The 21,640-nt window shown below is 35.5% G+C and overlaps 2 protein-coding genes across 8 annotated transcripts in view; both read right to left on the reverse strand.

The window, feature by feature from the left end:
* The window catches only part of OSBPL7 (oxysterol binding protein like 7), a 113,258-nt gene extending 111,416 nt beyond the window's left edge, over positions 1-1,842 (reverse strand). For 4 of the 6 annotated variants that reach the window (XR_005555501.1, XM_039333302.1, XM_039333301.1 and 1 more), the window contains exon 1: positions 1,693-1,842. The gene's annotated coding sequence lies outside the window, so the exon portion shown is untranslated. The remainder of the gene's footprint in view (positions 1-1,692) is intronic. The other 2 variants (XM_039333304.1, XM_039333305.1) reach the window with 1 other exon arrangement.
* Positions 1,843-5,536: 3,694 nt separating this feature from the next.
* Positions 5,537-21,626, reverse strand: MRPL10 (mitochondrial ribosomal protein L10). 2 transcript variants are annotated; one of them, XM_039333241.1, is made up of 5 exons: positions 21,486-21,626; positions 19,247-19,416; positions 17,519-17,683; positions 10,636-10,780; positions 5,537-7,154 (listed from the first exon to the last, which is right to left on the reverse strand). In XM_039333241.1, exons 1-5 carry the CDS (start codon positions 21,526-21,528, stop codon positions 6,925-6,927), a joined length of 753 nt encoding a protein of 250 aa, XP_039189175.1. In that variant the 5' UTR covers positions 21,529-21,626; the 3' UTR covers positions 5,537-6,924. The 2 variants fall into 2 exon arrangements, with proteins under 2 accessions (XP_039189175.1, XP_039189176.1); XM_039333242.1 differs by lacking the exon at positions 21,486-21,626 and adding an exon at positions 20,470-20,543.
* Positions 21,627-21,640: the final 14 nt, after the last annotated feature.

Below are 21,640 nucleotides of genomic sequence, written 5' to 3' on the forward strand. Positions count from 1 at the left end.
GATTCCACACAGAAAAAAAATGAACTTTTTACCTTTGACTACCATGGAAGTTCTATCTGAGGAACTGGATTTGGAACAGCCCATATACTTGAACCTAAACCACTGCTGCAGATGCAATTTTTAAACATGTGGGTGAACAATTCCAAATATAGGCAATGTTCTGCCATGCATGTAAATTTCAAAATATCATTTCTTTGGGGAAAGATGCCCAGATAAAAGCCCTATCTTCCTCTTATCCTAGTTATAGGAACTGCTATACCAAATCTTCCTAGAGAAATTAGGGTTACATATCCAAGCTGCAAACTTCCGAGGTGGTGCAGCAGTTAGAGTGCAGTACTGCAGGCCACTTTAACTGACTGTGTTCAGCAGGTCAGCAGTTCAAATCTCACCAGCTCAAGGTTGACTCAGCCTTCCATCCTTCCGAGGTAGGTAAAATGAGGACCCAGATTGTTGAGGGCAATGTAAATATATATATATATATATATATATATATATATATATATATATATATATATACACACACACACACACATACACATACACATTGCTTACTGGTGTACACCGCTTAGAGAGTGCTTGCACTTAAAGCGGTATATAAGTCTCATAAATAAAATAAATAAAATAAAATAAACAGAAACTCTTTGCTGCCATCTAGTAGTTATCCTGATTTTTTGCAGCTCAGATATGGCAGCCCTAGATAAACTAGGGTCTTTAATCAGGGACTTTACATAAAAGCATAGCTGTTGTCTTATATTTCCTTTCCAATCACTGTATGTCACATAGCCATGTACTTGCCATATACTTTCCATATACTCTATGTCACATAGCAGAACTCAAATGACATCCCACCTTTCTTCTTCAGAACTCAAATGATCATCCCACCTTTCTTCTTCAACATCTCTCACCACAAATCCACATCCTCTTTTATGCAAAAGGTCAAAAGTCTACCACTCATCTATCTCTGACTCAGAAGTCTCAGTACATTCTCATCTTCTTAACAGGGCAAAATCCTTCAGATAACATTTCACTTATCTTAAAGAGACATCGGACTCAGCCACCCTTTCTTATTGCCTATTAAGAGTCAAAATCCACCATTTCCCATAATTCATCTCAATTATCCCCCTGGAAAGCAGTAATAAATTATTATTTCACAGGTCTCCTTTTTAATAGGGGCAAAATCCGTCCATACACTTAAATGTCAACAGCACTTTTTTGTTAGAAAAGAAATGTCTCCCGAGTAATTGAAACTTATGTTCCCCCTCCAATGCTATGTCACAATCCTCAGGTTTACGCAGTATTTTCTACATTCTGTATCTATTTGCCAAAGGAAAAAGAAGAACTACTGTAACTGCTATGGAGTTTTCCTTAGAACCTCCAACTTTTTGTCCTAGTGACAACGTTCTCTAAATTTTCTTGCTATAATGATCTACGATTCCAGGACAGGCTTGATAAAGTCGACTACAATTCGATTTCCACAATCTCACCCCAATCTTCCGATTCGTTTGTTTCTTCCAGGTTAACAACCCACCCAAATAAAAAACAGAAGGCAGACCCTTTTGTTCCCGGGGCCGAGCAAGCCTACCACAAAATCACTATTCTTGCCCCCCCGTTTCTGAAACAAGGTGCAGATAAATACATCCCAACCCAACTGGAAGAGGGAGAGGAAGGAGGAAGATACTTTTTTTTTTTTACCTGCACGCGTCTGCGAGGCTTGCCTCATACGCTCTTCCTTTGCGCTTCTTACAGCAACGGACAGTTATTGCCGCTGCAAACCGGAACCAGGAAGCAGCTGCCGAGCAAAGCCGAAAGAAATCCACTTCTGCCGCTTCCTTTCGCTGTCCAACTCTTGTTACTTTATCTTTTCTGCTCTTCGCTCGCATCTGCCACCGTGCCTCTTGGAGGACTGGCTCATTAAACATCCTGGGCAAAATTCTTGCTAGGAGAGAAAAAAAAACTCCAAGAGACCCTTATGGCTCTTATATATGGTCCAAAATGGAATGTTGAAGGATATTTTATCTGCGATCGCTCAGAATTTCGTAATTAGAGAACTTCAAGCGAAGCGGTGCTGGAAAGTTTGCAAGCCGCTTAGTGACAATGATACATTGATATTAGAAAATGTACAATATTTTGGTATCTTCTTAACCCAAAAGTTTTCATTCTTTCATCCCCGGTGTTTTCATTTACCATATTTACCAGAAAATTTTTAAATAATTAAATGCTTCTGAAAAGTACAACGAAAAAAGCCAAGCTCGTTCAATAAATTTAATAATTAGCCTTGGAGATAATTTATTTATACACGAAGAAATCAAATGTGTATGTTGAAGAATTAACAATTAGTTTATTATTTTTCCCTTTAACCTGTATAAAGCATGAGAAATACTTTAGCCTTCTGACAAAATAGATTCAGGTTTATTCATGCGAATTCAACAAAAATGGATCTGTTCAGAAATTATTGCAAAGAACTGTTACAATGTTGGCATTATCCAACTATATTTTCTAGACAGAATTTTAAATGAAATGTATTCACAAGCTATTTTTATGTAAGATAATGGGGCTTGTCTGTAATAAAGATTTGCTAAACCATTTTCAATATATTAAATATATCATTTACCAATCTCAGTTATTCTGATAGTAAATCTGGCTCATCTGCCAGAATTTCATACAACTGGGATTAGCCAGGCAGGCTTTGATGGTACAATTAGCCTGCCTTATTCATAACATTTTACAAGTGCACCAGATAGCATCGTTCTTTATTTAAAATTTCAGTTTCCTATTGTATCCATCACTCTTTTTTTTAGAAAAAAACATTAATAAAAAACATTAAGGAATACAAAAAGTCACTGCACAATATATTTGAACTAGCAACACTAGGAACCAACCAACACAAGGAACTAACCTAATTCTTTGATTTCTTCATTTATCAACATTAATTATTAAGGCTTGTTTTATGATTATTAAAACAGAAAAACAAAACTGGTCTTATTGCATCCGCAGACTATCATCCATTGGCCCTGTTCTGGATCACTCTATCACTCCTAGACCAGGGCTCAGACTATTATCTTCAGGGCCATACAGAAAAAATTGTTGAACCTGTTGGATAACATTGCTTGGATTCATTTTCACTTACAACCCTTGGCTGGTCCTTATGAGATGCCCAATAATTTTGGAACAGTTTGTCCCTGTTGGACCTAAGGAAGTGGATAGGGTCCTCTGAACTACCAGTCAATTAGACTCTTGTCCAGTGGTGGGATTCAAATATGTGAACAACCAGTTCTCTGTGGATGCTGCTTCCGGAAGTCCATTCTGGACCTGGGCAACAAAAAATTAGCTACCTGGTTCTGCCGAAGTGGTGCAAACTGGCTGAATCTCACCACTGCTCTATTCCTGGCTGGTGAAAGCTTCCAGGAGGGTGACCACCATTTATCATGCAATGATAAATTCTTCACTGCAAAAGGGGACATTTCTGGGACTTTTTAAGAATATCCTGGTTTGTTCTATCTTTAAAAAAAGTCACTCAACCCCTCTTGCCTAGACAACTTTCATGCAATCTCCCATCTTCCTTTTTTGGGGGAAGGTGATAGAAAAGGTAGTTGCTGAGCAGCTTCAGGAAATCCTGGATGAAACAGATTTCCTGGGCCCTTTTCTGTCAGGATTCAGACCAACTATAGGACAGCCCTGGTCACTTGTAGCATCCCACAGGGCTCCATATTCTCTCTGTTTTAACATTTATATGAAGCTATTATGTGAGATCATCTATCACTGGTTGAGATTTCATCAATGTGTTGGTTATACTCAGTTCTACATCTCTACACATGATGATTCAAGTGATGATGTCTCTGCTCTCTCACTGGAGACTGTAGAGAGCTGGGTAGAGAAGAACAAACTTTGGAAAGACTGAATGGTTTTAACAGCATGGAGCTTCAGGATCCAATTTTTTGTTATTCTTAGTTCTGGACATAGTTGCATAACACCATTCAGACCCAGTTTGCAACCAAGGGATTTTCCTGGACTCATGTCTCCTGTCTGAAGAGCAGGTGGCAGGTGTGACTAGGAGAGCTTTTTGCACAACTCTGGTTTGTGTACCAGCTGTGAGACATGCTGGAATGCGAAATCAAGTGGACCTAAGGAAGCATTACCAACAACAAAGCTAGAGGAAGTGATGGCATTCCAGCTCAGCTATTTAAAATCTTAATTGATGATGCTGTGCTGCACTCAATATGCCAGCAAATTTGAAAACTCAAGAATGGCCAGAGTTAGAAAAGGTCAATTTACATCCAATCCCAAAGGGCAACACCAAGGAATGTTTAAACTATTATAAAGTTGCGCTCATTTCACATGCTAGTAAGATCATGCTCAAAATTTATCAAAACTTCTAGAACTATCTGGATTTCAAAGGGCAGACGAACAAGAAATCAAATTGCCAGCGTTTGCTGGATTATGGAGAAAGCAAGGGAATTCCAGAAAAAATCTACTTGCCTTCGTGGACCATGCTAAAGGCTTTGATTGTGTAGATCACAACAAATTGTGGCAGGTTATTAAAGAGATTGGAGTACCAGAACATCTTACCTATCTCATGAGAAACGTCTACATGGCTCAAGAAGCAAGTTAGAACCAGATATGAAACAAATGATTGGTTCAAAATAGGGAAAGTAGTATGACAAGGCTATATTGTCAGTCTGCTTATTTAATTTATATGTAGAGTATATCATGCAAAATGTTGGCTGGACAATCATAAGTCAGAATTAAGATTGCTGGGAGAAATAACAACAACCTCAGATATACAGACATCATTCTAATGGCAGAAAGTGAAGAGGAAATAAAGAGCCTCTTGATGAGGGTGAGAGAAGAGTGTCAAAAGCTGGCTTGAAACTCAAGATTAAAAAAAAAAAAAAAACTAAGATCATGGCATCCAGTCCCACCACTTCCTGGCAAATTGAAGGGGAAAGAAATGGAAGATTTTATTTTCTTGGGCTCCAAGATCACTGCAGATGGTGACTGCAACCTTGAAATTAAAAGATACTTGCTCCTTGGAAAAGCTATGGCAAACAGCATATCAAAAACCAGAGACATCAACTTGCCAACAAAGGTCCATATAATCAAAGCTATGGTTTTCCTAGGAGTAATATATGGCTGTGAAAGTTGGAACATAAGGAAGGCTGAGAGCTGAAAAATGGATGCTTTCGAATTGTGGTGTTGGATAAGATTTTTGAGAGTCCCTTGGATTGCAAGGAGATTCAATCAATCAATCCTAAAGGAAATCCACCCTGATTATTCCTTGGAAGGACAGATACTGAAGCTGAAGCTCAAATGACTTGGACTATCAAATGAGAAAAAAGAACTCATTGGAAATGACCTAATGTTGGGAAGGATTTGAAGGCAAAAGAAGGGGATGGCAGAGAATGACTGTCACTGACGCAGTAAGCATGGGTTTGGGTGGACTCCAGGAGACAGTAGAAGATAGAAGGGCCTGGCATGCTGTGGTCTATGGGGTCACAAGGAGTCAAACATGACATAGTCAATGAAGAACAACAAGAAACCAAGCTAGTTGTCATTTATTCAGAAACAGGCTAAGCATGGTTTCAACTCAATAATTAATATCATAGGAAGACACAAACTTTATATCATATCTTGAATTTTCATATTTCCTGAGAAAATGTTATTAAAACAGAATAAAATATTTTATTCAAGCTACATTGTCTGCTAAATTTAGTTAAATTACTAAATTTAAAAATCTTCTTAGCGGACAATGCAGCTTGATCTCAGGATTATTTCATTTAGATAATTGAAGACATTTTTATTTATAAAATATCTTGCAAACAAGCATATTTATTTCCCTACCTTAATAATTATACATGCTTAATTTAAGCTAAAATCCATTACATATAACTACTATGAATCCACATTTCTGAAGCATTTTAATGGTTATTTAACCAAATAAGGACATTCATCCTACACAAGCATTTAAAAGATGGAAAGCAATGGATGGCTATCTGCTGATCATACATGCTTTATTTATCCTGAGTAATTTCTATTCAAACACATTGTACTATAACAAAAAATTATGTATCTTTTTTCTATGTTTTCTTATATATTCAAGATGCTTATGTCAAAAAAAGTTTTCTTATTCAGCAAACTATTTCAACCTTTATTTTTTTTCTAACACTATTTTCTAATCCTACATTGTATAATTTAATTGAACCTGACAATTGGAATCCCCTCCCAAATAACTAAACTCTGAAAGTGATGCAAAACAACCTATTTCTCACTAAAATTATTGTAATTTCTATTCATTTATCATATAATAATGTACCATAAGTGGGAAAAAATCTGCCCTTTCAAGAACAGCTGGTTGGCATCACAGAATAAAGTTATTATTCATACTAGGTTCTTAAAAACACTGATAAAAATTATGTGCAGTTTGGTGCAAGAGTAAATAGTTTGTTGTTAACTTACATGTTTTCAATATTATTTTATTTTGAATGGCCTGGAAGATTGTTTTTATTTTGTTTTTAATTCAGTTCTTAAAACTTACTTTGTCAAACTAATCTATTTTGGTAAGTTATGATAAACAGCCTAAAATAAATACATACGCTCCTATTAAAGTCTGTTTCTTACCCAATCTAAAGCAGAAAATTATGCAAATTAATAAAATGTTCATATTAAAAATGTACTGCACCTGCACGTTTGATTTAAATGATAATACTTATGATCTTCCATATACAGTAAAATTCCACAAATGTATACTATTATATAAGTAGTCAATAAAATTCCTTGTTCATTGTCTAGCTCTGCAGCTTTTTTTCTCTATGTGGTCTAGCTGATAGAATTTTATCAATCATACTAATTAACCCCTCCCACAAACTCACAGGCATGCAATGAAGTAAACATGGCCATTTTACACTGAAGAATTAAATTGCTTCCAGTTTAGCTCATGTTCCTATCCGCTTTTTCTTCAACTTTTTCATTTTCCTGTTGAACATATTGGTCCAGCAACGAACTGAGATGAACAGAGCTACGCTGCAGAACTCTGCTAGTGTTGGACATCATGAGTGAGAATACACCTGCAGTTTCTCCCTGGGCAATTACTATAGATGGCAGCTTAGCATAATTTACAAAGCCTTGTTTGCTTAAGATGATGTTGTCGATGCAAGCTCCTGAAAAAAAATGAAATAAAAACATTCAAGCTAGGACAGAAATCTATATATTACTAAAACTCTCTTTCCTGTAACCATTAACTGGGCATAACAGTATATTATAGGGCAAAATGTTTTGAACCAAGGTACTTTAAATAGTGTACCTTACAAAAATGTCCAAAATCCAGGATACATGAATCCTGTGGAATTGAAATTTGGCAAATTTTATAAGTCATTGTTGACATAAGCATTATTGTAAAACAATTTATGACAAAATACAAAAGGTCATAAAAGATTTCGTCTGCTGATGTTTCACTGTGTCATACAATTCAACATGGGCTATTTTCAAGACAGATACATCTCGGAACATATCTCAACTTTTCCAGTGAAGAGAGTACATTAGAAACTTTATCAATCAATCAACCAGACTAGAGCTGGAAGGGACCTTGGAGTTCTTCTAGTCCGAACTCCTACTCAAACAGAAGACCCTATCCCATTTCAGACAAGTGACTGTCCAGTCTCTTCTTAAAACCTCCAGTGATGAAGCATCCACTACTTCTCATGGCAAGCTGTCATGTTTGAAGAAATTGAGAAATCTAGTAAGGAAATATCTCTGAAAGGATGACACAAGAGATCACAGGAGAAGTCTGGTTTGTTTTAAAAAAATAAACTAGAAAATTGTAAAATTTAAATTTTACATTTTATTTCCAAACAGAGATGTAGAATTATAAAAGGTGGTGACTAAATGTGACCAGAAGAAAACAGAATGCACAAATGTTTTATCTAAAAATAGTTTAGAAACACATTAAATAAATAAAATTGGTCACACAATCATATTTGCTCAAAAGAGGCAACTAGTTTTTTTTTTTTTATTGAAATACTTGAAAGGTTCTATAGGAACCTTAGTTCCAGAGGACTAAGAGAACAACAAAACCTCTCTTCACAAGAGACCAAGGAAAAAAGCAACTCTGTAAGGAAAAAACAGGCTATGGTTTTCCCAGTTGCAATGTATGGCTGTGAAAGTTGGACCATAAGAAAGGCTGAGCGCCAAAGAATTGAGGCCTTTGAACTATGGTGCTGGAGAAGACTCCTGCGAGTCCCTTGGACTGCAAGGCGTTCAAACCGGTCAGTCCTAGAAGAGATCAACCCCGACTGCTCTTTAGAAGGCCAGATCCTGAAGTTGAAACTCAAATAGTTTGGCCACCTAATGAGAAGGAAGGACTCACTGGAGAAGGGCCTAATACTGGGAAAGATTGAGGGCAATAGAAGAAGGGGACGACAGAGAATGAGATGGCTGGATGGAGTCACTGAAGCAGTAGGTGTGAACTTAAATGGACCCCAGAGTTCTCAAGGAACTGGCAGATGTGATATCGGAGCCACTGAACTATATTTTTCAAAGATCCTGGAACACAGGGGAACTACCAGAGGACTGGAAAAGAGCTGATGTAGTTCCCATCCTCAAAAAAGGAAAAAAAATGGATCCAGGAAATTACAGACCTATCAGCCTGACCTCAATACCTGGGAAGATCCTGGAAAAGATAATCAAACAACGAATCAACGAACACCTAGAGGCAAACAAAGTCATTACTAAAAGCCAACATGGGTTTGTCAAAAATAGATCATGCCAGACAAATCTTATTGCATTCTTTGACCAAGTGACAAAATTAGTGGATCAGAGGAATGCTGTGGACATAATTTACTTGGACTTCAGTAAGGCATTTGATAAAGTAGATCACAACCTACTACTTGACAAGATAGAAAAATGTGGGGTAGACAGAACCACCACCAGATGGATCCGTAGCTGGCTGACCGGCCGTACTCAGCGAGTGGTCCTCAATGGAACTGCATCTATATGGAGGGAAGTGTGTAGTGGGGTGCCCCAGGGCTCTGTTCTGGGCCCAGTACTCTTCAACATCTTCATCAACGATTTGGATGAAGGGATAGATGGGGAACTCATCAAATTTGCAGATGACACCAAGCTGGCAGGAATAGCCAACACTCCAGAAGACAGGCTTCAGATACAGAAGGATCTGGACAGACTTGAACACTGGGCACTAACTAACAAAATGAAATTCAATGGTGAAAAAAGCAAGGTTCTACATTTAGGCAAGAAAAACCAAATGCACAAGTACAGCATAGGTGGCACCATGCTCAATAGTAGTAACTGTGAGAGGGACCTCGGAGTCCTAGTAGACAATCACTTAAATATGAGCCAGCAGTGTGCTGCAGCTGCCAAAAAGGCCAACACAGTGCTAGGCTGCATTAACAGAGGGATAGAATCAAGATCACGTGAAGTATTAATACCACTCTTCAATGCCTTGGTAAGGCCACACTTGGAATACTGCATCCAGTTTTGGTCACCACGATGTAAAAAAGATGTTGAGACTCTAGAAAGAGTACAGAGAAGAGCAACAAAGATGATTAGGGGACTGGAGGCTAAAACATATAAGGAACGGTTGCGAGAATTGGGTATGTCTAGTTTAACGAAGAGAAGGACAAGGGGGGACATGATAGCAGTATTCCAATATCTCAGGGGCTGCCATAAAGAAGAGGGAATTAAGCTATTTTCCAAAGCACCTGAAGGCAGGACAAGAAGCAACGGGTGGAAACTAATCAAGGAGAGAAGCAACCTAGAACTAAGGAGAAACTTCCTGACAGTGAGAACAATTAATCAGTGGAACAGCCTGCCTCCAGAAGCAGTAAATGCTCCAACACTGGAAGTTTTTAAGAAGAGACTGGATAGCCATTTGTCCGAAATGGTGTAGGGTTTCCTGCCCGAGCAGGGGGTTGGACTAGATGACCTCCAAGGTCCCTTCCAACTTTACTACTATTACTATTACTAGAGGACAGGAAGACCTGGAGTCGCAATGGATCGGACATGACTTCGCAATTAACAACAACAACAAAAGGAATGAATATTTTTTTCGCCCTAATTCCTTGTGGGAAGGTTATCCTACAGACAACTAAGGAGAGTTTTTCACCCTTAGTCTCTTGAATTCAACTTTATCTTAGAGACTAAGTAGAAAAAAAAGGCTTAATCCCTTGGGGACAGCTTATTTTCCCATTAGTCATTAAGCTGACAAGAAAGGGTAGTGTTTCTCAAAAACCACCACCCTTCTAGATCTAGTTCTGAGGATTTTTTTTTAAATAAGCAGCTTCCACCACCAGATTTTTTTTTAAAAAAAATATCCTGTCCTATGGCTATAAAGTAAGTTGTGAGCCATGCCTCTTCCAAGTATTTCAACTGTACTTAACTAATCTGCCTCTTCCATAGCTTCTTTTCCAGTTATCTAACTCCATCATAGGAATTTTGTCTACCTTGGATACTGCCAGATACATACATTGCAACTTCCAGAATTTTCAATCATTGGTGAGAACTCTGGGAGTTAAAATCCACAAACATGAGCAATGTTTAGATTGGAGAAAGTGCTTATCCCACCTATCCCACTACTGATTGCTAAACTTTTTGTCATCAAAAAAGTTTTAAGACCTCATCCCTTACCTAACATATTAATCTGTGGCACACGCTTCAGGATTTGTAGTGTTTCCCGAGCCTTTGTTTCCATACTGACAAGTAGAAGGTTGCGTTCCACAAATAGAGGGAGGAGATTCTTGTATTTAGATTCCAAAAGAAAGGGAATCATGATCTGGAAAAGTGGAGAAAAGCATTATATCAGAATTGTCCTTACATTGAAAAAATATCATAATTACAGAGATTACAGCAGAACAGAGAAGGGATCATTTTTCCCCTGGAGACTCCCAAATAGGTTTTCCTATTGTATTAAAGTGTCCTCCTTTGTGGAGATTGAAGAGTTGAAGGAACAAGAAGAAACAATATAGCAAATCAGTGCTGGATCAAATAAGTCCACCACATCTTTTCTTAAAAAAAAAGCCACTTCTTATAGCAAAATAAAATAAGGGGATAATAAAAACAAATCCCCCATACATAAGAAAAGAGAAACTAACTCTTTAAATAAGTAAAGTCTGTTACAATGTTTAAACTTCGTTGCCAGATGAAAGTGAAAGTCTTTCTTAACGATGTCCTTTCAAACAAAGAAAACAGGATTCCTCCGCCATTTTTTCCTCCCTCCTTTTTTTTAAAAGTAATAAATGGAGAAGATATTACTTCTTTCTTGAGTTAAAGTTCCAGATCATCACAGTTCTGATCCTCCTGAATAGCTCTGTCTGCTTTTAATTTTACTTACAATTCTCTTAAAGCAGCAGATGTGGAAGCAGCGTCTGGCTTTGTTCCGAGGAACAAAGGCGTCCTGGGATGTGGAGATGATCCAGACTCCGAGGGAGCTCTCACTCTTCGTCTCCCAAAGAAAAAACTTTGGGAGACTAGAGGAGCTCGACCTCTATCTGGAAAAAACTCACCTTCTTCCCTTCGCCCAGGAAGAAAGGTTCCAAGCCGCAAAACAGCTGATATTCACTGTCTTTGCTGGCTTTTACACAATCTCAAGACGGGCGGCTAAGGAAACGTCCTGGAATTTCTTCTCTTCTTAAAGGCTCAATTTCTTCTCCAGTTATCCAGACTGTTCAGCAATCAAAGTCTAAGTCTCCTCCACCCTCTCCCCCATTTCAGGCTCTCACACTTAAAGATATACAGGATGTTTTACAGGATGCTTTGGAGAAAACTGCAAAAAAGATTAAACATGAGACAGCAGAGCTTTGGGAGCAGAAAAATAATGAGATGAGGGAAGATATTGTGCTGGCTCTCCAGGGACTTGCAGCTCACGTAGAACGCCTCGACGACCGTGTGGATGAGGTGGTGGGAAGTGTTGAAAGATTAGAGGACAGAGTTGAAAAAGTTGAAAATAATGTTGATGCAGCACAGAATGAAATTATGTCACAATACAGAGATATGGAATATGCTTTGAGAATAAGAGGGTTGAAGGAGAATGTGCAAGAGAATTTGAAAGAAGAAATTGCAGCAGAATTAGCCTCCATTTTGGGATGTGAATTTGAAGAAATGTTGAAAGAGATAGAAAATTTTTTTAGAGTTAATTCATGGATTGCGAGGCAGAGGAATTTACCAAGAGATGTGGTTATTTATTTTTCCAGAAGATCACTTCGTAATGAAATTATACAGGCTTTTTATAAGCAAAGATTTCAAATTGCAGCTCAAGACGTTATAATTCTAAAAGAAATACCTCCAAAAATTCTTAGAAAAAGAAAGGATTTTGCTTTTTTGGCTGAGGAGCTTAAGAAATGACAGATTCAATTCAGATGGGATGTATCTGTTGGAATTGTGGTGAATTATGTTGGTACACGTTATAGACTTAATACAATTTTAAAAGCAAGAGATTTTTATGTTTCTGTTTTGAAGGCAGGTGCACCACAGTCTCCACGATCTAAAAGAAATGAAGGCAAGTCTGAAGGACAGTTGGCTATAGGAGCAATGTCATTAGTAGGAGAAGAATTGTTGGTTGAATCTATGCAGCAGAGTTTGGAGATAAAAGAAGACCCAAGGGAACAGAGAATGACTGGTGCAGCCCATAAACGTAGAGAAAAAGAACAACAAAAGGTAGTGGTTGGAGTTACAACACAAGTGGCTACCTCTGAACCAGTGGGAGGAACAAGACTGAAGAGGTCATCGACTGCAGACTTACATGCAGTGTTCCGTAGGCTTCAAGTTACTAAAGATGGCCAAGTTCCTGACATGGAATGTTAATGGTTTGAATTCATCACAGAAAAGAAAGAAAGTATTTCATTATTTGAAACCACACAAGAATGATGTTATATGTTTGCAAGAGACTCATGTTGCATTAAAGGACCAAAAGTATTTGATTAACTCTCGGCTGGGAGTACATTTTTCAGCCTCTGCTCCGCAGAAAAAAGAAGTAGTTATTTATGTGAGGAAAGATTTATCGCCGAAGTTAATTGACTCTGACCCACAAGGAAGATATGTTATTATTGATTTATTATTAAATGGTAAGAGATGTCTTATCATTGGATTATATGCTCCTAATCAACAACAAAAATACTTTTATAAGATGATACATCAGAAACTAACTCAATTGGATTATAAATCAGTTATTATGATGGGAGATTGGAATGGTGTTTTAAACTCAAGTAAAGACAAGTAGGGTTCTTACAAATCTTCCAATCATGCAAAACTACCTAAAGCTTTTTTTGATTTGAAGGATGATCTGGAACTTAGAGATATTTGGCGAGAACGGAATATTGAAGAAAGAGACTTCACTTTTTTTTCAGATAGGCACCAATCGTATTCCAGAATTGACTTTTTTTTTAATTACTAATGATATTTTTTCTAGGGTGAAGAATGCCAAGATATTTCCTAGAATATTCTCAGATCATAGTCCTGTATGGTTGGAGCTATCTATTGAAGATGGGAATAGAAGGACTTGGAGATTGAATGAAAATTTATTTAGATATGAGGAGAATTTAAAGAAATGTAGAAATTATTTAAAGGAATTTTTTCTTTTAAATATGCATAAGGGTACTTCGATGCCAATGATGTGGGATGCAAGTAAAGCATACATGAGAGGGGTTTTGATTTATATGAACAATGTGTATAAGTGCAAACAGATGCAGAAACATAAAGACTTGGAAGAAGAGATTAAATGTAAGGAGAAGGCTCTTGTTTTAAATCCACTGGACAATAATTTAAAGGTTTCTATAACTATGCTTAAGGAGCAATTTAATATGTTAATAGCTGATCAGATTGCAATTAATTTGCGGTATATGAAACATAATACATTTTGTAATGCAAATAAAGCTGGTAGGTGGTCGGCTTACCAACTACGAAAGAAACAGAAATTAAGGTTTATAGAGAAAATAAATTACAAAGGTAAAGTATATCAACAAAATTTGATTAAAAGGAGTTTTTTAGATTTTTATTCAAAGTTATATGCCAGCGAAAGTATACAAGTTTCAGATATAGAAAAGTATTTACAGGAAGCACATTTTCCTAGACTTTCAAATGATCAACGAGATGAGATGAATGGTTTAATTACTTCTGAAGAAATCATTTGAGCAATTAAGCAATTAAAGGTTGGTAAGGCTCTAAGTACAGATGGATTAACAGCAATTTATTATAAAATGTTATCTGAAGAAATGATAGAACCATTGAAGGAACTTTTTAATAATATTCTGTTAGGAGCAGAGGTACCTCCATCTTGGAGAAGGGCATTTATATCATTGATCCCAAAGGAGGATCAGGATTTGACTCAGCCTAAGAATTATAGACCTATATCTCTATTGAATACAGATTATAATTTTTTTTCAAAAAATATTGGCAAATAGATTAATGCAAGTTTTGAAGCATTTGATTCATAGTGATCAATCTGATTTATAACTGGAAGATACATGAAATATAATGTTAGACAAATTGTTAATTTAATTGAGTATTTAGACAAGAACAACCAAATCCCTGCGGCTTTGATTTTTTTGGATGCTGAAAAAATGTTTGATCAATTAGATTGGCAATTTTTACTGAGAGTGGTAGAGAAAATTAACTTTGAGGATAAATTTTTGTATGCTCTTAAGGCTATATATCAACAACAATCTGCACAAATTATAGTTAATGGGGGATTAACAGATGCATTTAATATTGAAAAGGGTACTAGACAGGGATATCCTTTATCACCATTGTTATTTATTTTAACTATGGAGATTTTACTTATTAAAATTCGAGAATCATCTAGAATTAAGGGAATAAAAATAAATAAGAATGATTATAAGTTGAGAGCTTTCGCTGACGATTTGGTTGTGACATTATCTCAACCGATAGATTCAGTTAGGGATTTGGTTGAAATTTTAACTCAGTATGGCAAGGTTTCTGGCTTTAAATAATACTAAGACTAAAATATTATCGAAAAATATGTCTATGAAGGAAAAGGATATTTTGGCTAAATTAACAGGTTTTGAAATAGTGAGAAAGATTAAATATTTAGGAGTATATATTACAGCTTCTAATGTTAAATTGTATAAAAATAATTATGAGACATTATGGGCAAAAGTTCAAAAGGATTTAAATGATTGGAAAAACCTACAGTTATCTTTGTTGGGAAGAATTTCAGCAGTTAAAATAAATATTCTTCCAAAGTTTCTTTTTTTGTCACAAATGATACCTATTTTGAAAAAAGATGCTAACTTGGAGGAATGGCAGAAGGGGATTAATATGTTTATATGGGAAAAAAACAAGAGTTAAGTTTAAGATTATACAAGATGTACTGGAAAGAGGAGGACTTAAGGCACCTAATTTAAAACTGTACTATGATGCGGTGGCTTTAACGCTGATTAATGATTGGCTCAATTTAACAAATAAAAATATCCTTTCTCCTGAGGGATGGGATTTAATATATGGATGGCATGCTTATCTAATTTATGATAAAAAAAAGTGGACCAGGTTTTTAAATCCCATATCTTGAGAAGTGCTTTGTTCCGTGTCTGGAAGAAGTATTATTATAGGTTAAATTATAAAATTCCAATTTGGGGAATTCCTGGACACACGATAGAGGGAATATCTAGGGGTGTGAATTTGGATAGGATTTCTTATAAGGAATTACTTAGTTTGGCAGGGAAGGATTGAAAATTAAAATTTTTAACTGAGCTGAAGCAAGAAAATATTGTATACTCTTGGTTTCAGTATAATCAATTGTTAGGGAGGTGGACTTTAGATCAAAAGGTTGGATTTACTTTAGAGCAGTGGTTCTCAACCTTTCTAATGCCGTGACCCCATAATACAGTTCCCCATGTTGTGGTGACCCCCAACCACTTATACTTTGGCGTGGCCAAAGAAAAGGGGAAAAAAATGGCGGACAGCCTTGTTTGGCGACCCCCGTGAAATGGTCGTTCGATCCCAAATGGGGTCCCGACCCACAGGTTGAGAACCACTGCTTTAGAGGATGTGAATTTGGTAAAACAGATTAAAGATCAAACTCGAGCCCAAATAAAGAGAATTTATAATGTTTTAATAGAATTAGATTCTGAAATGGAGTTAGTTAAAGATTGTATGGTTAAATGGGCTCAAAATATTCAAGAACCAATTTTATTGGATACATGGGAGACAATTTGGGTTAGAAATGTAAAATTTACTCAAGCGCAAAATTTAAGAGAAAATTTTTATAAAATGTTTTATAGATGGCATTTGGACTCCCAAAAGTTGTCCCGCATGTATCCTAATTTACAGCCCAAATGTTGGAGATGTGGAAGCTCAGATGCAACTTATTTTCATATTTAGTGGGTTTGTAGAGATATAAAAGCTTTTTGGATTAAGATTTGGTGGAATATTCAAAAGATTTTTAAGAGAAAGATAAAGTTTACTCCACAATTATTTTTGTTGGGTATTACGGTTAATTTTGATGTTAAAGAAATTAATTTGATGTTGAATCTTATAACAGCTGCAAGATTATTGGTGGGGCAAAATTGGAAGAAAAATTCTTTGGCTACTATGGAAGAATGGATACTTAAGGTGTCTAACTTAGCAGAAATGGCGAAAATTTCCACTTATTTGAAGGACCATTCACAAGAAAAATACATTTCGGTTTGGAGAAGATGGATTGATTATATTCAAAAGAAATATGAGACTGAAAAGTATTATCTTGCTTACGAGTAGATTTTAGGTTATTGTTAATAGTTTAATGATTAAATTTATACTATTTTTAGTGTTATGGTTTAACTGTATTATTATTTTTATTTTTAATTTGTTAATATTTGTTTTGAAAAAGGAGTTAAAGTATGTTATGGATTTGATTGTTAGTAGAGTTGGGTAATGTTAGTTAAATTATGATTGTTTATTTGTAACCTTGTAATCAGTGGGGGAGGGAGGGAGGGTTTTGGGTTATATATTGTAAAAAATTTCTAAAACTTTTAATAAAAAAAAAGTACACCACATAGAATTTCATATGGGTATGACTGAGCTATAACAAATTCTACTTTTCGTTCACAGAAATAGAATATACTGAAACTATAACCCTTCTCCCTGTGCACGTGAACTTTTAAATGGCAAATAGGACCTCTTACAACTCTACCAATAAAATCATACCAACTTCAACAGAAAGAAAAAAGAGAAAGACATCAAGAACAACAAAGAACAACAAAGCAACAAGAGTTAAGAGATAAAATTGTACAACCATACAATCTGATTATGCTAGCTATTGATCAGTTAAATTATCATTTAATAAGTCATTGACAATGTATTAAACAAAGAGCATACATTCCTTTGGCACATTGTTTCTATACAAACTTTTAAAAAAAAATTAGAATTCATTGGCTGATCCTTCTGGGAAGGCAAAATATTTAAGTCTAAACAAAGATTTTATTTTTTACAAATCAAAGAGCAAAAGAAAAAAAAGCTTTACTACACACACTATTACAATGCTATATTTCTGAAAGACTATTAATACAGAAAACTATACCTTATTGGGAAAAAATTTGACATGGATATTATATTTTCGCAGCCGATGCCTGAATAATACCATATCATTTCCAGGAATATAATTGTATTGGCACACAACAATCATTTTATTCTCAAGGAATATTTGTTTCACTTGACGCAATAACAGTCTTTCATAGCCAGTCTCCTGCACGAGAGAAAAATGGATTTGCAATCTTGAAAATACAGACAATAAAAACTCTAAAATATTCTATTCCATAGTTCCAAAAGACCAGTAGATTTCAGAAACATAAATTCTGATGTATTTACCAAGGTAAAATGGTCACACTCTCTCAGCCCAACTTACCTCACAAGGTGGTTGTTGTGGAGAAAATTAGAGGAGAAATTTGTGTTGAATGGGTTTGCTGCCTTGAGTTTATATAAAAATAATAAAGGTGGTATACCAATAAAAATAAAATGTTCCTCGAATTATAACGACCATTCATACTTTTTCAGAAGCAAATTAGAATATTTATTTTATACTTAATTAGCTTTTTCTCTCTGTGATATCAGTTAAGTTAAAGCTATCAATCTACTTTAGGTGTATGTTATTTAAAGCTCTGTCCAAACTTAGTAAGGCTCAGAAACTTGATTTAAATAAGCTTCATTAGAATTATTGCCATTTGAAAATTAAATAAACAACATATCCATGAACATTCCACCACTATTTTGGAGGTGGAAAAATTCAGACTTTGGGTACTTATTGCATAGAATTAAGCCAAACAAATACAAACTAAATTGCTCAATTCATCTGTGATTCCATCACAAAGGAAAGCAGAATTTCTATCTGGTTGGGAATATGATAGATAGATGTTCTTGCTGTTCAACAAAAACAAATTCAGTCTTAGTTCCATAGTTAAAATAGAAGTAAATTTGAGATATTCAGTTTACTGAATTTTGCTTTACAATACTAGTATAGTATAGCTGTTAGCCAATTGTTCAAAAATGGGTATCCTTGATGAGTCATCAGTGCAAGTTAACTCCAGCAATATTATTTGAATGTCAGTAGTGCTATTGGCTTTATAGGGTTATTTCTATCATTCATCTCTGATCCACAATTCTGCTTATATCTTAAACAATAAAGCCATGTATGACAAAGTCCAATTTATATAAATGAAAAATTCTATAAAACAAATTGAATAAACATCGAGAAAACCAATACTGATCTTTTCAATTAAATCTATCTGAATCAAGCAAATGTTTTCCTGAACATAATAAGAAAATAACTAAAATATAGATGATCTAGGACAGGCATGTCAAACTGCCGGCCCACGGGCTGGATGCATCATGCTGAAACTGCGCCCACCCCATTGCTGGCAATGGGGGAAAAGTCCCAATACGTTGCGCAATGTTACAAGTTTGACATGCCTGAGCTAGGATGAGGAAAGTATTTAAATTCAGACACCTGAGTAGAATAGCCATAACTGATTTCTGATTTTAGTGGAGCATAAGCAAGGATATGAAATGAAATTCTTTATGGCTTTACAGTTGAATAGCAGCACAAATTAGCTATTTCTCAAAGGTCAGCAGGAAACATAGCATTAGATATTATTAGAATAATGTGGCTATCTATTATAGAAAGAAATAATATGAACCTTTCCACAATTGACAGAACTATGAAGGGCAAAGTATAAAAAGTCTTTCAAGAATTTTAATCACAAATGAGTATTTATATCATTCCAACCATCCCAAAATAGAAGAATGCTATTACTTCTTTAGCAAGAATGGCATGGGGCTTCATACAGGTCTCTGAATTCAGAGGTTTTGGTGGGATATATTCAGTCACTGCCATCAACTTTTCCCTCATAATGTGCATCGGTTTCCAATGACGTGTGACAGATTTGGAGCCATGACGGATAAGTTGCAGGGCAGGCAGCCAGCCTAGATTAATAAAACAACAGGAGAATTAGACTGCAGTACAAATTCCAAATGTAGGCAAGTGGGCTCTTATATAAACACTATTTCCAAGACAACAACTCCCCAAGAAAAAATCAAAGGATCCTAGTATTAAAAAGAATTAAGAGTCCACTAATATACAAATCAATTTATATAAATAATTCAGATTGGTGTGATGTGAGCAGAAACAAAAGATTAAGCAATAGTTACAGAGGACATAAATGCACATGGAACAAAGAAAACGTATTTCCACCCTGATACAAAAAAATAAACTAAACTGAAAACAAACTAAAAATATAAAAACCCTTACAGGGCCTAATGTAATAATATGATGCATTTGTATATTTATGCTATCATAGTACTCGGCATCAGAATTGTCTGGAAAGTGAAAAAACAGCAATGTCTGGTTTTGAGATTTGATTTTGTTTTGTATTCCTGCAAAGAATATAAAACATTTAAGAGGAAGACTATGATTAATAAAATTGTCAGAGACGTCCTGAGCTCACATGCAAGATTAGAAGCAACAGGAATTACCAACTATAGGAAGAACATTTTTTAAATCATAAAGGTATCAAGAATACTCTTGAAATTCGTAACTCCTCACACTCAAGCTTTCTGTAAGGTATTTAGACTTAGTAATGAGTAAGTATCATGGGTATTAAGTTTTGGACTGATTAACAGTACTGGTTAGAATTTGCCTAAAAAATCCATCTAAATCCAGATTTGGTTTTTGTTACCCTGAAGTATCCTCAATAAAGGAAACTTTCAGGAATTATTTATTCAAAGAGTAACAAGCATCATGCCACTATTAAATAAATCTGTCATGACTTTAGATTTAAAATACTATTTGTACTTGTAATTGTCTTGGAAAACAAATACCGGTAATCCTCAATTTATGATCACAACTGCACCCAAAATTTCTGTTGTTAAACAAGATATATGTTAAGTGAATTTTACCCCAATTTACAACCTTTCTCGTCAGTTTTTAAATGAAACATTAGTTGTTAAATTAGTAACAGTTAAGTGGATCTGGCTTGCCTGTTGACTTTGCTTGTCAGAAGGTAGCAAAAAGTGGTCACATGACCCTGGAACACTGCAACAATCCTAAATATGAGTCAATTGACAAGTTTCTGAATTTTGATCATGTGATCATGGAGATGCTGCAAAGGTCATATTTATATAATTTAGATTGTTTAGCTTAAAAGGTAAATAGGAAAAGAGGATATAAGAAATAATTATAAATTTCTATGTAGCAAAACAAAACTTTAAAACCAACCAATACCAAAGAAATTGCTCTGAATGTCTCCATCCATCGAGATTCCCACAAATTTCATTTACAAAAGTTTACAAAAACTAGTCTCAATTTTTTTTACAATGATTAAGAAATCACTGAAGAAACAGTAGTTGCTTTATGTTTGGGAGCAGAGATTAATTATTGTATGTTAAAATATTAAAGAGTCTGAAATCTATAAATCAATGGTCAATTTATTGAAAGGAGCAAAACTTGTAATAATTGCTTATGTTAGGTGTTAACTATCATAAAAGGAAGTTCAAAGTACCTTTTACAGTTTAAACCTTTTTATTTTGGATACCTTGTCTATGTACTACACAGCATTATACACAATATTATCTATGTAATTATTTAAGTATTTCTTAGTATTAAAATCTGCTTGGAAAAAAAGCGAGTTCTTCCCCTAAAAGACTCAACGTAATACTCCTATCAATTACAATTCTGACCAATGTCAAAAGCTCCTTGTTACTCCATTCCCTCTACTTTACCGAGATATGAATAGTTGAATAATCTAACAGTCTAAACTGTGTCAGTCCAAATTTACAAAAAGTTAGGATGTTTGCAATGCGGGTGAAAGATCGGCAAAGAAAGAATGATTCAGGCTGAATTTCAACAGGGAGAACTGTAGTCCTAGCCTCTAGATCTCGCCGACACAAAAGAAGATGAGCATTCACCGCATACAAGATAAACTGATTTACAAGTCACAATAACGGATAATAATTTCCGGAGGCGGAAAAGCTCTTCGACTTTTCATTTGTCTTACTGGTTTTACAGATCCTTTTACCCCAACCGCCAACAGCAGCCATTTCCGAAAAACGTGGACGTCAGAATAGAGCATCACGGGAGTGGAGATTTAAAGGGGAAGGAATCCGTTTCTCTCAGTCCTACCTAACCTTCAAAAAAAAAAAAAAAAAAGCT

This window comes from Crotalus tigris, unplaced genomic scaffold, assembly GCF_016545835.1.
Source record: "Crotalus tigris isolate CLP2741 ecotype Arizona unplaced genomic scaffold, ASM1654583v1 scf7180000024472.5447098, whole genome shotgun sequence".
In the NCBI taxonomy this organism is placed as follows: Eukaryota; Metazoa; Chordata; class Lepidosauria; order Squamata; family Viperidae; genus Crotalus; species Crotalus tigris.